A 16993-nucleotide genomic window follows, 5' to 3' on the forward strand; every position below is an offset into this window, starting at 1 on the left:
AGCGGTAGAAATGGTCTTTGATGCGTTCTTTAATAAGCCACAAGGGGTGGTGCGGCCGGTTGTGAAGCTGGCAGCCAACTTTGGACAAGATTTTAGCTGTCACATTGGTCATGTCATCTCGTGGGTAGACATGGCTGAAAACTTCTACCGAGTTTTCACTTATCCGTGGCTGAGGAGCGGAGCCATCCGTCGACAGCCCCCTGAAGGGGTGGAGTTTGGGGGACGGGGCGAGGGCACTGGTCCACTGGCAGTCGGCAGGACAGTGACGGACAATGTGTTTGAGGAGAGGGAGGAGAGTCTGCGATCTACTGAATAACCTCATAGTAGCTGGTCCATGAGTCTGTAAGAAAATAGAGAAATATTTTAGTTCTGTGAAGGATTTATCCCTCTTCCTGTTTCTAACTGAATCATCAGTTTTGCTAAAGGGCTGGGAAAGGATGGTCAACTCAGTGTTGTTTTAGTACCATTAAGGTTTTGAATTGTGTATGGGTACAACGGGGCTAAAGGCTCCAGGGGGTAAAAGGCTCCTTTGATTTTATTTGCCTCTAAACTATTAGATGACACAAAAACTTGCCGGAGCACTTTCCAAACCATCCACTTTTCAAGATAAGCTAAGCTAATAAGGAGGGGTGTGACGAGATCTTGTGTAAACTGACGAGATTTCTCGTCGAGGTGAAAAGCTGTCTCGTGTCATATTGTCATGACCTGGTCATGACGGAGTGTGAGGGTGAAGTTAGGATAGAATATGTCAACACTACGTTTACATTACGCCTTCACTCTAGTTGAGCTTTTTATAGAAATAAAAACAATTTAATTCAGGTGGATAACAGTCGCTTCAGCTCATCCAACACGAGCTGTTCGAGTTGTAGTTGATCACGTGACGAGAAGACATTGAGCCAGTGCTATGAGTGTGTGTTACGTGTTAGTGAAGCACTCGCATTGAGTGTGTGTTGCGAGTGTGTGTTACATGTTAATGGACTGGACCGTGGCGGAGGATTCGTTGCGTAGCAGAAGCGTCAGACTTATATTTTAAAAAACGCGTTCAGCACCAACGCTCCCTATTCACAGAGAACGCACGATCGAGAAATTGAAAGTAAAATGGAGCGCGCATTCAAACGCGATTTCAATACGTTACCGCTGTTTGAAAGCGGCTCCCTGAGGCACGCAAATATCTCCCAATATAAAAGCTATCTCATTGTAACCCTCTCTTAGAAAAATGTGGTCTCTGTTTGCACTTTTTATATTATGGTATTAAGGTTATTGTTTGCACTTAATATCTATGATCAATTTGTGGGAAGGAGTTAAATTAGGAGGTCAAAAGAAGCTCATGTTCAGTTCTAAGGTCTGAAAAGACAATCATACAGGAGAGAAGCCAGTCAGTTGAGTTTTTGGCAAAACCTTTACAGTGCTTGAGTGTTGTTGTCTTTTACTGCACATGATAATTCACACCTGCAAACAATTTTTCTAGTCATGTATTTCATCATTGAGGATTTCTTAACAATACTATGTAAAAATCTTCTCGTCTCATTCTCGTGAACCCAATCTTGTGTCTCGTCTCTGAGATAAGTGTCTCGTCACACCCCTACTAATAAGATAACTCTGGCCTAATTTGATCTAATAATTGATGTTTTAAATTTTTTTGTAGATTTAAAGGGATAGTTCACCCAAATATGAAGTTTGCATATATCAGACATGTTCACAAGTCCCTGCGGTCCAAGTCAAGTCTTTGAGATCCAAGTCTAAGTCAAGTTTCAAGTATTTGAGTTCAAAGTCAAGTCAAGTCTAAAGTCTCTGAGGTCCAAGTCAAGTCAAGTCTAAAGTCTCTGGGGTTTAAGTCAAGTTTCAAGTGTCTGAGGTCCAAGTCAAGTCAAGTTGCAAGTCTCTGAAGTTCAAGTCAAGTCTCTGAGGTCCAAGTCAAGTCAAGTTTCAAGTCTCTGAGGTCCAGGTCAAGTCAAGTTTTAAGTCTCTGAAGTTCAAGTCAAGTCAAGTCTCTGAGGTCCAAGTCAAGTCAAGTTTCAAGTCTCTGAGGTCCAAGTCATGTCAAGTCTCAAGTCTCTGAGGTCCAAGTCAAGTCAAGTTTCAAGTCTCTGAGGTCCAAGTCAAGTCAAGTCTCAAGTCTCCGAGGCCCAAGTCAAGTCAAGTCTCAAGTCTCTGAGGTCCAAGTCAAGTCAAGTCTCAAGTCTCTGAGGTCCAAGTCAAGTCAAGTCTCTGAGGCCCAAGTCAAGTCTCAAGTCTCTGAGGTCCAAGTCAAGTCTTTGAGGTCCAAGTCCAAGTCAAGTTTCAAGTCTCTGAGGCCTAAGTCAAGGCCCAAGTCAAGTCTCAAGTCTTTGAGGTCCAAGTCCAAGTCAAGTCTCAAGTCTCTGAGGTCCAAGTCAAGTCAAGTCTCAAGTCTCTGAGGCCTAAGTCAAGGCCCAAGTCAAGTCTCAAGTCTTTGAGGTCCAAGTCCAAGTCAAGTCTCAAGTCTCTGAGGTCCAAGTCAAGTCAAGTCTCAAGTCTCTGAGGTCCAAGTTAAGTCAAGTCAAGTCTCTGAGGTCCAAGTCAAGTCAAGTCTCTGAGGCCCAAGTCAAGTCTTTGAGGTCCAAGTCCAAGTCAAGTTTCAAGTCTCTGAGGCCTAAGTCAAGGCCCAAGTCAAGTCTCAAGTCTTTGAGGTCCAAGTCCAAGTCAAGTCTCAAGTCTCTGAGGTCCAAGTCAAGTCTTTGAGGTCCAAGTCAAGTTTCAAGTCTCTGAGGCCTAAGTCAAGGTCCAAGTCGAGGCCTAAGTCAAGGTTCAAGTCAAGTCTCAAGTCTTTGAGGTCCAAATCCAAGTCAAGTTTCAAGTCTGAGGTCCAAATCAAGTCAAGTCTCAAGTCTTTGAGGTCCAAGTCAAGTCTAAAGTCTCTGAGGTTTAAGTCAAGTTTCAAGTCTCTGAGGTCCAAGTCAAGTCTAAAGTCTCTGAGGTCCAAGTCAAGTCAAGTCTCAAGTCTTTGAGGTCCAAGTCAAGTCTAAAGTCTCTGAGGTTTAAGTCAAGTTTCAAGTCTCTGAGGTCCAAGTCAAGTCAAGTTTCAAGTCTCTGAAGTTCAAGTCAAGTCTCTGAGGTCCAAGTCAAGTCAAGTTTCAAGTCTCTGAGGTCCAGGTCAAGTCAAGTTTTAAGTCTCTGAAGTTCAAATCAAGTCAAGTCAAGTCTCTGAGGTCCAAGTCAAGTCAAGTTTCAAGTCTCTAAGGTCCAAGTCAAGTCAAGTTTCAAGTCTTTGAGGTCCAAGTCAAGTCAAGTTTCAAGTCTCTAAGGTCCAAGTCAAGTCAAGTTTCAAGTCTTTGAGGTCCAAGTCAAGTCACTTGGTTTCAAGTCTCAAGTCTCTGAGGTCCAAGTCAAGTCAAGTTTCAAGTCTCTGAGGTCCAAGTCAAGTCAAGTCTCAAGTCTCCGAGGCCCAAGTCAAGTCAAGTCTCAAGTCTCCGAGGCCCAAGTCAAGTCAAGTCTCAAGTCTCTGAGGTCCAAGTCAAGTCAAGTCTCAAGTCTCTGAGGTCCAAGTCAAGTCAAGTCTCTGAGGCCCAAGTCAAGTCTCAAGTCTCTGAGGTCCAAGTCAAGTCTTTGAGGTCCAAGTCCAAGTCAAGTTTCAAGTCTCTGAGGCCTAAGTCAAGGCCCAAGTCAAGTCTCAAGTCTTTGAGGTCCAAGTCCAAGTCAAGTCTCAAGTCTCTGAGGTCCAAGTCAAGTCAAGTCTCAAGTCTCTGAGGCCTAAGTCAAGGCCCAAGTCAAGTCTCAAGTCTTTGAGGTCCAAGTCCAAGTCAAGTCTCAAGTCTCTGAGGTCCAAGTCAAGTCAAGTCTCAAGTCTCTGAGGTCCAAGTTAAGTCAAGTCAAGTCTCTGAGGTCCAAGTCAAGTCAAGTCTCTGAGGCCCAAGTCAAGTCTTTGAGGTCCAAGTCCAAGTCAAGTTTCAAGTCTCTGAGGCCTAAGTCAAGGCCCAAGTCAAGTCTCAAGTCTTTGAGGTCCAAGTCCAAGTCAAGTCTCAAGTCTCTGAGGTCCAAGTCAAGTCTTTGAGGTCCAAGTCAAGTTTCAAGTCTCTGAGGCCTAAGTCAAGGTCCAAGTCGAGGCCTAAGTCAAGGTTCAAGTCAAGTCTCAAGTCTTTGAGGTCCAAATCCAAGTCAAGTTTCAAGTCTGAGGTCCAAATCAAGTCAAGTCTCAAGTCTTTGAGGTCCAAGTCAAGTCTAAAGTCTCTGAGGTTTAAGTCAAGTTTCAAGTCTCTGAGGTCCAAGTCAAGTCTAAAGTCTCTGAGGTCCAAGTCAAGTCAAGTCTCAAGTCTTTGAGGTCCAAGTCAAGTCTAAAGTCTCTGAGGTTTAAGTCAAGTTTCAAGTCTCTGAGGTCCAAGTCAAGTCAAGTTTCAAGTCTCTGAAGTTCAAGTCAAGTCTCTGAGGTCCAAGTCAAGTCAAGTTTCAAGTCTCTGAGGTCCAGGTCAAGTCAAGTTTTAAGTCTCTGAAGTTCAAATCAAGTCAAGTCAAGTCTCTGAGGTCCAAGTCAAGTCAAGTTTCAAGTCTCTAAGGTCCAAGTCAAGTCAAGTTTCAAGTCTTTGAGGTCCAAGTCAAGTCAAGTTTCAAGTCTCTAAGGTCCAAGTCAAGTCAAGTTTCAAGTCTTTGAGGTCCAAGTCAAGTCACTTGGTTTCAAGTCTCAAGTCTCTAAGGTCCAAGTCAAGTCAAGTTTCAAGTCTCTAAGGTCCAAGTCAAGTCAAGTTTCAAGTCTCTGAGGTCCAAGTCAAGTCAAGTTTCAAGTCTCTGAGGTCCAAGTCAAGTCAAGTTTCAAGTCTCTGAGGTCCAAGTCAAGTCAAGTTTCAAGTCTCTAAGGTCGAAGTCAAGTCAAGTTTCAAGTCTTGGAGGTCCAAGTCAAGTCAAGTCTTTGTTCTATTTTTAGCAATATTTATTTTTCAGCTAGTTGTTATAATCAACAGTGTATTGAACTATCAAAACAGATTACTTTTACTTTAAAATGGCATGATAAAGCACACAAAATACTACTTAAATCATTACTATTACTTTCCAACTTTGTACAAAATTATACCATTTAGAACCACCACAAAAAGGGAAAAAAGTGCTGTGCATTTTGAGCTATTTGAGTTGCCATAGTTTGCTGTATATCTCAAGCAATGCTGGGTAATAGTCTTGATTGCTTTTCAAATTAAATTACAAAGTTTTGTAAGGTAAGGCTTGACTATATTAGTATAGTAAAAGGTGGTGTTTCGAGCTGTCATGTGGGGTAGTAAATAGAGAACATAATCGGGAATGCCATGCCAAAAGGCTTGCATTTTTTCCACAAGTCTCAGTCTTCAAGTCCAAGTCAAGTCTTGAGTCATTTTTTTTGCGACTTAAGTGCGACTCGAGTCCATGACACAGACTCGAGTTTCCATCTCTGGTGTATATGACATTCTTCTTTCAGACGACTACAATTGAGTTATATTTAAAAATGTCCAAGCTTTATAATGGGAGTGAATGGCAGCCCAAAATTTGAAGACCAAAAAAGTGTGTCAATCCATTATAAAAGTGCTCCACACGGCTCCTGGGGATAATAATGGCCTTCTGTGGCAAAGTGATAGGTTTTTGTAAGAAAAAATATCCATATTTATAACTTTATAAACTGCAGTCACTGGCGCAGTCAACTGAGTCTAGATCCGGTGGAAGTGTAACCTCTGACCCGACGTAGGATGTAGGAGTAGCATAAGCTCAGGTGAGAGTCGACGCCTCTCGCGGTTCAAACAACAAACTCAAGCTCCTCCCACATCTCTCTTTAAAAAATCTAATTTTAGACTAATTTGTGACCGGTATTTAGTTTTGCTCTATGTTCTCCACTTATCAATGCGTCATGCGTCGGGTCAGAGGTTAGTCTTCTGCTGGAACTAGACTTGCGTTGCCCGTTACCGGAAGTCAGTGATCTTAGTTTATAAAGTTGAGGTTAGTTGGGGTTAGTTGGGTGAACGAACTCTTAAAGAGCGACTACAAACTCTGAAGTCATTTGATGGCTCTGTAATAACCGCTGTCGTAAGTGCAGTGGATATTCTCAGGCTCGCTGGGCTTCTGTCGAGCAGTGAGAGAGTTAGATTACATTACTGGGATGTCAGATGAGCTTGTGCACAAGGGACGTAACCTCAGAAACCCCTCGTGAGATGTGCGGTGCCTGTTCTAACTTGTGACATAGGAAGCGAGGCCCAAGAGAGCACTGATGGAAATAGCAGGTGAGAGCTCAAGCCCTCACAAACGGAGACAGAGAAACAGACGCTCATCTCATTGTCTTGGCTGCCAGCACACCACACATTAAAGCGGGGTCTGATATCCATCACACAGCGCGCTCATTCCAGGGTGTCGTAATACACTGTGGATGTGATTTATGTGGAGTGGAGTGGAATTAAATTAAGGGTGGTCCCGTCCTCAGTGCACCCCTTTGATTTGCTCATTTAGTTTCGTTTTCTCTGTCCCTGACAATCTCGGGCCCCTTTCTATTGTTTGTACCCTTACAATAAAGCACTGGATGATTACCATAGTCATGCACCATAATATTTACAATGCTACAACATACTATACTATCCCAGGCACTTAAAAAAAATACCATGGTACAACTATTGCGTATACATGGTCAAAATAAAACAAGGTAATATCACGGTACTTTCAAGCAATTCAAAGAAAACCATAGTACAATTGCATATGCTATTTGCATTGTATATATTCACAATTAAAGTACCATGATATTACCATGTTTTAAGCAATTAACCATGGTACATCCTAAAACATGGCTTTACCATGGTTCAACTAGAAAGAATCACGCTATTCCCACGGTACATTTCTAAATAAATGGCATTGCCAAGATTCCCCAAAGAAGAATGTCAAAGAATACCTTAGCATCACTTACCAAAATGTACCATGGTACTACCATGTTTTTTGTACATGGCATCATGGTAAAGAATACATGAATTTTAGTACTATGGTATATTGCTAATATAAGTTCACTTTACAACCACAGTACTTTTATGTAAGGGATATACTCACTTACAAAACAGTACCATGGTATTCTTGGAAGTAGGGTTGCAAAGGGGCGGAACATGTCTGGAAAATTTCTGGAAACTTAATCTGGGGAATTTTTGAAAAATTCCAATTTGGAAAGGGGAATTAATTGGACATTTATATAAACTGTATCATATACAAACATAAATATAAACATTTTATTTGGTCATAAGCAGCATTTTCTTTTCATATTAGTATATTATCCAATTAATTCTAATTTAGTAAATATAAAATAAATATATTTTATTGCAGCAATTGTTATGCATGTGTTATCTATTTCAGTGTCACGTGATCCTTCAGAAATCATTCTAATATGCTGATTTGATACTCCATTATCAAATGTTGGAAACAGTTGTGCTGCTTAATATTGGCTTGGAACCTGTGATACTTTTTTCAGGATTCATTGATGAATTAAAAGTTAAAAAGAACAGCATTTATTCAAAATAGAAATAATTCTGCAGGATTTTTTACCAACTACATTTAAGTTCCCTGTTATAGGATAACCTGCAAATTCCCAGTTTATTCCCATTAATTCCCATGGAAAGTTTCCAGCCTTGAAAAATCCCAGAATTTAACACATTAAAAGTACATAAAGTATTAACTTCTTTAGAGAAAAAAAACAAACTAAATACTGACCCCAAACTTTTGTATGGTAGGCATATATTGTTACAACCTATTTCTATTTTAAATAAATGTTGTTCCTTTTAACTTTTTATTAATCAAAGAATCCTGAAAAAAGGTGTCACAGGTTATAAAAAAAAAATAAGCAGCACAACTGTTTTCAAAATTGGTAATAAATCCTCATATGAGAATGATTTCTGAAGCATCATGTGACACTGATGACTGGAGTAGCGATGCTGAAAATTCAGCTTTGCATTAGAGAAATAAATTATATTTTAAATTATATTAAAATAGAAAACCATTATTGTAAATTGTAATAATATTTCACAATATTACTGTGTTTTTCTCTGTATTTTTGATCAAATGTGCAAGTCATGGAGGAATGCACATTGCATGTCCGTGCAATTTCCTTATTTCACGTCTAAAAAACACTGTATTACCATGGTATTCTACGGTAACTGGTTCGTTTATATGCTTTTCCCAAGGGAAAATGGCATGAACATGGAAAAATGGTAAAAATACTTTTTGGAGCTTTTGCCACTGTCCAGTCTAATTGCCCCATTTGTAAGTTTTTGTAACATGCCGTCATCTTTCTTTTTCTTGTCCTTTCCTCGTTCGACCTCTCTATTAAGTCATATACGTTCATCCTCTCCTCTCATTCGTTCTCCCCATCCCTCTCTCTTTCTCTCTCTGAAAGCATTTAGCGTCTGCAGGTTTAACTCAGGTGCCGGATGTTCTGAGGACACGGGGCTGTATTTATCCCACACTAACGTTTCTTCATATTTGTTTTGACCAAGCAATATTTTATGAGGCTGAAAGAAAGGACAGACTCATTTTTTCCTCTCATCTCATCACTCTCTCGATCCAGCGAGCGGCACAAAACAGAGGCATTGTCGCTCTGAGACTCTCAGGAACACATGCATACTGTCAGGACTAAGAGTGTTATGAGAAGTCGCAAGTACAAAGAGAGTGTGTTGCACTGCAGTGTCATTGCAGTAGAGCAGCGTTCAAGATGCTGCTCCAGTTAAGACATCCCTTTACACACACCAGGATTCGGTGAGTGCACAGATGAAAACACCAGGTCTGCAAATGCAGGTTACAAAGGACAAAGTCCGTCTAAAGGGAGTTCTTCTCTATATCAGCGTCAGTGATTCTGAACTCCCTGAAACGCCTCTATTGTAGTCTTGAGTTTTCTTCCGGGAACCAACACCTCAACAATATTCCTTATTTAAATACACAAAATAAAGGGGCGGGGCCTGGTTGAGTTAGTTAGTAGTGTGTTGAAACTCAAGGTTATTGGGACATTTCCCAAACACGCTGGAAACGCTCGACTAAATCACAACACACTGCTCCAGTCGACCAATCAGAGCACAGGAGGGGCTTCATAGAGGGGTTTTCACCCAGTTTTTTTATTTGATTGTGCGGGTAAAAATGGGTTTGGGCGGGTTGACAAAATTTGGACTGGTTTGGGGTCAGTACATTGGTTTTCAAAAATCTAAATTGTATAGTCTAATTTGTATCTACAGTAAAGAGTGGGAGAGCGATCCAACTCTCAAACGTGGATTACACCTGTGACTCGAAGACTCTTTATACATATAACCATGACTCCTGTCCATCGTCATACACACACACTCAAGACATCTGCAACTAGCAACCCCGACAGCTGCTGAAAGAGGTTTGAATCAACAATTAATCCGTTTTGACTGTGCTAAGTGTGTGTTCTATGTACTTCACCAAAGACGTAACGTTACTGTAGCTTTGTCAAAGCAAAGCGCAACACAAAGGTAAGTGCAATGTTATATTTTTTGTTGGCGGATTATCGTAGAGTATCAATGAATGACACATTTTAGCAGTGGTGTGTGCATAAACGCGTTTGAAATGCAAGTTAACCCTTATGTGATGTTGGGGACGTTTTCGTCCACTATGGGGTGCTGTTGAGTCTTAATTTGGCCACAACTTTCTCTGTGTTTCAGCAAATGGAATGATTTTTGGTGACAAATCTTATTTGGACACATATTTGGGGTTAATGCTTTGGAAATTTTCAAAAACTCAACAGTACACTGTGGGCAAATTCACTACCCTTTTGTTATGTTCGGGATGAAAACATCCACTAAATTAAACTGCTGTAAAAATGTATCAGATACATATTTTATCCTTTTTTTGTTGTTGCATAAATCTATTATTCAACCTCAGTTCTGATCAAAACTACTAAATGTTTTTTTTTTTTACTCTTTAATTGCCAATGATTTTCAAAAACTGATTCGAAACTGATTTGGGGGAAAAACACCCAAAATGACTTATTTTCAATATAAAAAGTGATTGTGGACTGGATATTTTTTTTACCTTTTAAATCAAAGTCTTGGACATGTGAAAGATTAGTAACACCATTAGTTTTGATGCAGTGTTATTTTTAGTGCAGCATCAGATTTTTAAAAAATGTTCTCCCTCATTTACGGTTCGTGGCTGTTTTTGCCCCATTGACTTCCATTATAACCACATTTTTTTATTGCAAATCCATGACACCATATAATCATGCATTCTGATTGTTGGTGGTTTTCCCTGTTGGGAAGAGGTAAAATTTGTATTTTTTACTGTTGATCACCAGGTGGCACCATTAACCCTTTAGAAAGGACTGTGCTTAAAAAAAGCTTAGTTTCTGGTTTTATACGGAGTATTTATAACAGCATATAAATGAGGGAGAAAAAATTTACAATCACTTTTTATATTGAAAATAAGTCATTTTCCTTAAGTATAAATCCTGGATTTTTTTCAAACATTTAGTAGTTTTGATCAGGACTGAGGTTGATTAACAGATTTATGCAAAAAAAAAGTTGAAAAAAATATTTATCTGATACATTGTTACAGCAGTTTAATTTAGTGGATGTTTTCATCCTGAACATAACGAAAGGGTAGTGAATTTGAACAATACACAAGGGTTAATTACGTTGCTTTTTCCGATCTCTTATATTGGGCACTTTTTGCACTTAAATTGGCTTATTCTTACTGTTTTCATTGAAATGATGCACGTGGATTGCCTTTTTTTACAGTTTCTACCTGGACATTTGATTCATATTTGACCCGTTTTCCTCGGAAATAGGTAGTTTTTACATCAGCATTATGTTTTAAGGAGATAAAAATGGTATCAACCTTGATTGGTATGGCAATAAAATTATCACATTATTTGGGCAGTTAAAGTTGAGCGCTTTTTTCTTGGAGTGAGCGGGTTTTGGTGAGCTTTTGGCCTGGAAATCTGGTAAAACTGAGCATTACTGACAGACTGAGAACAGAGGAGCTGCAACAATGGACAATATGGGGGAAATAATCAACATTCAAACATGAAAACCTGTTTTAGAGCGCAAAAACAAAATCAAGACTTTGTAAAGGGGTATAAAAAGGCTTCTTAAATACATTTGTTTTCTAAATCCCTTCTCACTATTAAGTGGAGAATATTAGATGGCTCACCCATGCTCTTATATCAAGTCTCTTCCCAGCACACTCACCCGGCCAAAGCTGCCAGACCACACCGCAAATCTACCGCCGTGCCGCCCGCTTGGTTTCAACAAATAAATCTCAATGCTACTCTATGGGTTTAATATCCCAAAAGATAACCTCTCATCTATTATGGAAGATGCTTCCTAAATGTATTCAAGCAACATACGTGAACATTCCTCAAGAAAAAAAACATCCCGCACTTGGGGTAGACAAGATTTATAACATGATATTCTCACTGTTTTTGTCGATATCACAATATACACATTTGAAAAGTAATTCATCAGTTCCTGTCGTGTTAAATGAACACTCCAATGTTTTTGAAAATAGGCTCATTTTCCAGCTCCCCTAGAGTTAAACAGTCAAGTTTTACCGTTTTCGAATCCATTCAGCCGATCTCCATGTCTGGCGGTAGCACTTTTAGCATAGCTTAGCATAGATCATTGAATCTGATTAGACCGTTAGCATCTCGCTCAAAAATGACCAAAGACTCTTATTCCTGCATAATAATCAAGGAACTTTGCAGCGGCGCAATGTCGAAATATCGAAAGTCTTTGGTCATTTTTGAGCAATCTATGCTAAGCTATGCTAAAAGTGGTACCGCCAGACCCAGAGATCGGCTGAATGGATTCGAAAATGGTAAAACTCAACTGTTTTACTCTAGGGGAGCTGGAAAATGAGCCTGTTCCTTTAATCCATGAAAACAAACACCCAGTTTTTCCTTAATCAAATTATAATAACTTTCAAGATTTCTCCTCAAACCTCCTGACTCCATTCTGTTACTAAACAGCTGCTTTCGACAATGCCGTTTATTTCTGATGGACACAATTGTTTCTCATTAAATACCCTGTAGTAGAATGAGGTTTTAAAAGAAATCAATAAAAAAATCAGAACAGGTTGTGAATACCACGTAGAGCAGTGATTCTCAACCCGGTCAGCGGGACTCACCAGGGCCTCAGCAAACTTCCCCACCCGAGATAGAGGAAGTGATTTAAAACAAGACAAAACCAGCTTTAAAATAGGCTAAACAGCTAAAACAACTGTCTTTTTTTATTTAAGACTTACATTTTAGTCAAATCTGGACATAATAGGGAGTTTTAAGAGTTTTAGACCTGAAAAAGACAAGGATGGAAATTAATTAAACCTTTAAAGGTATCATGAACCGGCTTTTTAAAAAATGTTATACTGTTGTCTGAGGTCAACTTATTACGTTCACATGGTTTTTACATTCAAAAACATCATAATTAGGGGTGTAACGGTTCACAAAACTGACGGTTCGGTACGTACCTCGGTTTTGAAGTCACGGTTCGGTACGGATCATTCGGTTCGGTTTAATGAAAAAAAATTGTGTCTGTCCTTAAATTAATTCAGTTATAACTAAAAGTTTCTTAAAGATAATGCTGTAAACGATATAGGGAGCCCTTACTTACATATTGCTATTAAAGACAACAACAGAGCCCAAACTATTAGCCTAAATTCACTTGCTTTTTATTTTTAGATATAATAATCAACACTCATAAGCTTCACATAAGGCAGTTTTTGCATTAACTTCTAAATCTAAGTATTATTATTTATTCTCCAATTTGTTGTTGAAATACAATCATTTAGTGGCTGTAATTTTCATGACAGGTTTATTTAAACATATATTAAATAAACAAGACATAACTAACAGGCTAAGTAGTATATAATGAATATATATAGGCTAATATAATGAATATATAGGCTAATATAGTGCATGTATTCAGTGAAAGAGTTAATCTCTCTAGTGAACTAACAGCTGTGGACACTGAATGACTTCTGAGGTAAACGTGATTCTACACGACATTGTTTACAAGCTGTTTTATTGTCTTTCCGCGATTGAAACACAGATGGAGCGATTACACAACATGATACGTTTCAGTAAGTTGTAATGTATCCTCAACATACCTTAAGATATTAATTTATAAGTATTCTTTCTCAAGCGGCAGCGCGCGAGTGAACGCGATCAGGAAGAGATGATCCCGTTCACTCGCGCAGTTAGTTGAACTGATACGCGTCTATCAGTCACGTCACATTAAAGAGCGTCAAAACTGCATTTCTCGTTTGAATTTCGAGATAAAACCGACTGAATACTAAGTATGTTCATGTGGGAACAAGGATTGAAGTGTGTTCCGCGCTTTAAACAAGCTGACTGTTAACTGTTAAAGATTGCATTCATAACTGTTCGGTACACACGCTCACCGAACCGAGAGCCCTGTACCGAAACGGTTGGGTACGAATACGTGTACCGTTATGCTGCGTTCACACCAAACGCGAATTGAGCGTCAAAATCGCGTCTACCGCGACTAGTTTCACGCGCGAACATTTTGAATGCATTCGCGTGTCCGCAGAGGCACTCCAGGAGAAATATGTCATAAAACACCACTCTGCCGCTTTTCATTTTCATTAAAAATATATATTAAGCATTATGTGGTCCAGGCAACTCCTACATTATCTTCACTGCATGTATGTTTAAATATCCTTAAAATATAAAGTTATGAAACTTCTCTTTACCCTCAGTCAAAACTATTTGGCAGACAACAAATTATAGATTCATGAGAGCAAAGCTCGGCCGTTAGATCTACACAAAACGAACCACTACAGGACATCAGAGCCAGCGGCAGACGCCAGAAGGACTGGCCGAGGAAAGGCTGCCTTCGCTGGGGTTAATGAGCAGTGATTGCCCGGTGATCGCCTGGATCTCACAACTCCAAAAACACAAGATTATTTTTTTTAAATAGGCGCTCTCTTTATAAATAAACCACAGATTTGAGCTTTAAACAACTACATTCCCACCTGAAAAAGTCTTAAAACTACATTTTGTGACACAATAGACCTATTTTTAATTTATGCAGGGTTTCTCATACACGTCACTTTACCACGTGATAGCAGCAAGCAGGCTCCTGATTGGTTAACGCGGCGCAAATTGACGGCAAAGTTCCAATTTTTCAACTCGGGCGTCAGACGCGAATTCGCTTCAAACGCGTGAATGCACAAAAGCACCATTCGCGTGTAACGCGCGTATCGCGCAAGACGCTCAATTCGCATCCAATTCGCGCCATTCGCGCGAATGAGGCGGATTCACGTCCTTCGCGCCGCACGAAACACGCCTTCCGCGCCGCGGGACCTCCAGACGCGCGTCAACGCGCCTTTCCATTGACTTAACATTGAAATCACTCGCGCCAGACGCTCTATTCGCGTTTGGTGTGAACGCAGCATTACACCCCTAATCATAATGAATAATAATAGTCTATTTTCTACTGATTCTGATTTTGAGCCTCTCTCCTGGAACGCTTGTTTTTTTATGGGCATTGGAAGCAAACACCCACTACTATGATTTGATAACAAATTTGCATAATAATGAGTTTCGGCTCTTCTGTCAGTACATGTGGGGAATTGATTTGAAAGCTTCCAATTTGGAGAAATGGCAACCATAATCCGCCCAAAACTGGAACGCAGCATAAGTTCCTCCCGTTCCTTCAGTCTCTGTCCGATCTCCGTTGTGTTTAGATGTGTTGTGCTGTTGACTGCCTTGAAATTATTTGATTAAACTACGTTTTGGAACTCGACTCATCTGTATTCGTCTTCCTGCCTGCACACACCCGTGACAAATGTCAAATGTGTAACATGTATAATACAACACAAATGTTCAGCAGCTGTCTCTACTGGTTAAATACACATGAATCCACAAAAACAGTCATATTTGACAATTATTGACTTAATAAAAGCCGGTGTTGGTACAGCGCTGCTGACTGGGTCCCATTATATAACTGCTGGTCATGTTTTTGACCTTTTATTTTTTATTGCCGTTTTGCTTTAAAAGCTAAATTCCTCCATTTGTGACTTCAGGGTTTGTGCAATGCCTCAGTGAAATGCAAATGTATCAACAACAGCTGCGGGGCAATCAGGTTTTATTAGAGCAGAGACGATAATGATGACCGGGGTCTGAGAATTATCATAATTTATATAAAATCCAGAATTTGTCCTGATCCTCTGATAATGTTGGGTGTCTAAAGAAGCACAACTCTCTAATAACCTGTCTGAGTCAGCCCACACACACCGCTCTTTGCCAAGATGAAGAAGGCAAAAGTGCCGCCATCAAGCGTTTGTTTGTATTCACATAATTACAGATCTTACTGTGGTGGCTAATTGGAATCATGTGGCATTGCGCAAAAACAAAAAAATACTTGATTTTAGAACTTCAAAAGTAAGGCCATAAATGGGGGTAGTGGATGCATTTGTCTTCTCAGTTACCGGACATTTTAGATTGAGGTTAGACAGAGAAACCTGGACATCAAGCCTCAACTCTTACGGCAACAGTCCGGGCGTGTGAGAAGATGGAAGGGTGTTTTATCACAGAAGACAAACGTCTGTATTAATTAGAGCGGGCACAGAGGTTAATGAAGTCAGTCTCATGTTCTTCTATCTGGTCACATCTGCTGCTCAGTGTGTGCTGAAGAGTCAAAGGTCATTCATCCACCTGCGACAACCCAGCATGCATGCAGCAAGATATACAATATTTACTGTACCCTCCTCATCTGAAAGACTTTTCTCGAAAGTTTCAACTTTGCTGCAAAGTCGAGAACTGGAGAACTTTGTCATACTCCAGTTTGATGAGTTTATGGTTCCTCTGGTGAACTTGAAATGCACTATATTGCCAAAAGTTTTGGGACGCCTGCCTTTACATGCACATGAACTTTAATGAAATCCCCTTCTTAATCCGTAGGGATTAATATGGAGTTGGCCCACCCTTTGCAGCTATAACAGCTTTCCACAAGGTTTAGGATTGTGTTTATGGGAATTTCTGACTGTTCTTCTAGAAGTGCATGTGTGAGGTCAGGCACTGATGTTGGATGAGAAGGCCTGGCTCTCAGTCTCCGCTCTAATTCATCCCAAAGCTGTTCTATCAGGTTGAGGTCAGGACTCTGTGCAGGCCAGTCAAGTTCCTCCACACCAAACTCGCTCATCCATGTCTTTATGGACATGTTGGGACAGGGGCCGTCCCCAAACTGTTCCCACAAAGTTGGGAGCATGAAATTGTCCAAAATGTCTTGGTATGCTGAAGCATTAAGAGTTCCTTTCACTGGAACTAAAGGGCCAAGCCCAACCCCTGAAAAACAATCCCGCACCATAATCCCCCTCCACCAAACTTTACACTTGACACAATGCAGTCAGGCAAGTACCGTCCTCCTGGCAACCACCAAACCCAGACAGAAAAGCGTGTCAGTCCAGAGAACATGTCTCCACTAGTCTATTACGGTACCACGCTTGAGTTCTCTGAGCTCCTGAGAGCGACCCATTCTTTCACAAATGTTTGTAGAAGCGTCTGCACGCCTAGTGCTTGATTTTATACACCTGTTGCCATGGAAGTGATTGAACATCTGAATTCAATGATTTGGAGGGGCGTCCCAATACTTTTGGCAATATAGTGTACGTGCATATGCACCAAAATTAAAAATATTACCTTAAACTAAACATGTTGGACATACTGGGATGGAAATTAAAAGGAAATATGGACATATATCCCTAATGCTGAATGGATTTCTGAATGTTTTGCTATAGTTCAGTAGACTCACTGAATGAAATGAAACTGCTCAGCTGCAGTGCTCAGATGATGTCACTGTTTTGCTAACAATCAAGCCGGAGTAAAGGGGCGTAGAGACAAAAACAGCTAGACAGAGCTACACACAATGGTACTAGTAGACGCAGAATGCTCCTCAATATGTCTTTTTACCACCTAGGCTTGCAGCTACTCACCAGAGATTCCCGGTCACAGAGGCATTTCTTTCTAAGCTCTTTTATACAAAACACTCTTCTACTACAACTATTTTATACTAAACCAAACAAAACAAGA

At 40.2% G+C, this 16993-nt stretch overlaps 1 protein-coding gene across 5 annotated transcripts in view; it reads right to left on the bottom strand.

The window, feature by feature from the left end:
* fars2 (phenylalanyl-tRNA synthetase 2, mitochondrial) overlaps positions 1-16993 on the bottom strand; it is a 277814-nt gene that overhangs the window by 169492 nt on the left and 91329 nt on the right. For all 5 annotated transcript variants that reach the window (XM_079805981.1, XM_079805983.1, XM_079805980.1 and 2 more), the window contains exon 2: positions 1-340. This exon is cut by the window's left edge and continues 314 nt beyond it. In XM_079805981.1, the coding sequence (XP_079662107.1) occupies positions 1-322 (322 nt within the window). In that variant the 5' untranslated portion in view covers positions 323-340. The remainder of the gene's footprint in view (positions 341-16993) is intronic.

This window comes from Gobio gobio, assembly GCF_949357685.1.
Source record: "Gobio gobio genome assembly, chromosome: 23".
NCBI classification, from domain to species: Eukaryota; Metazoa; Chordata; class Actinopteri; order Cypriniformes; family Gobionidae; genus Gobio; species Gobio gobio.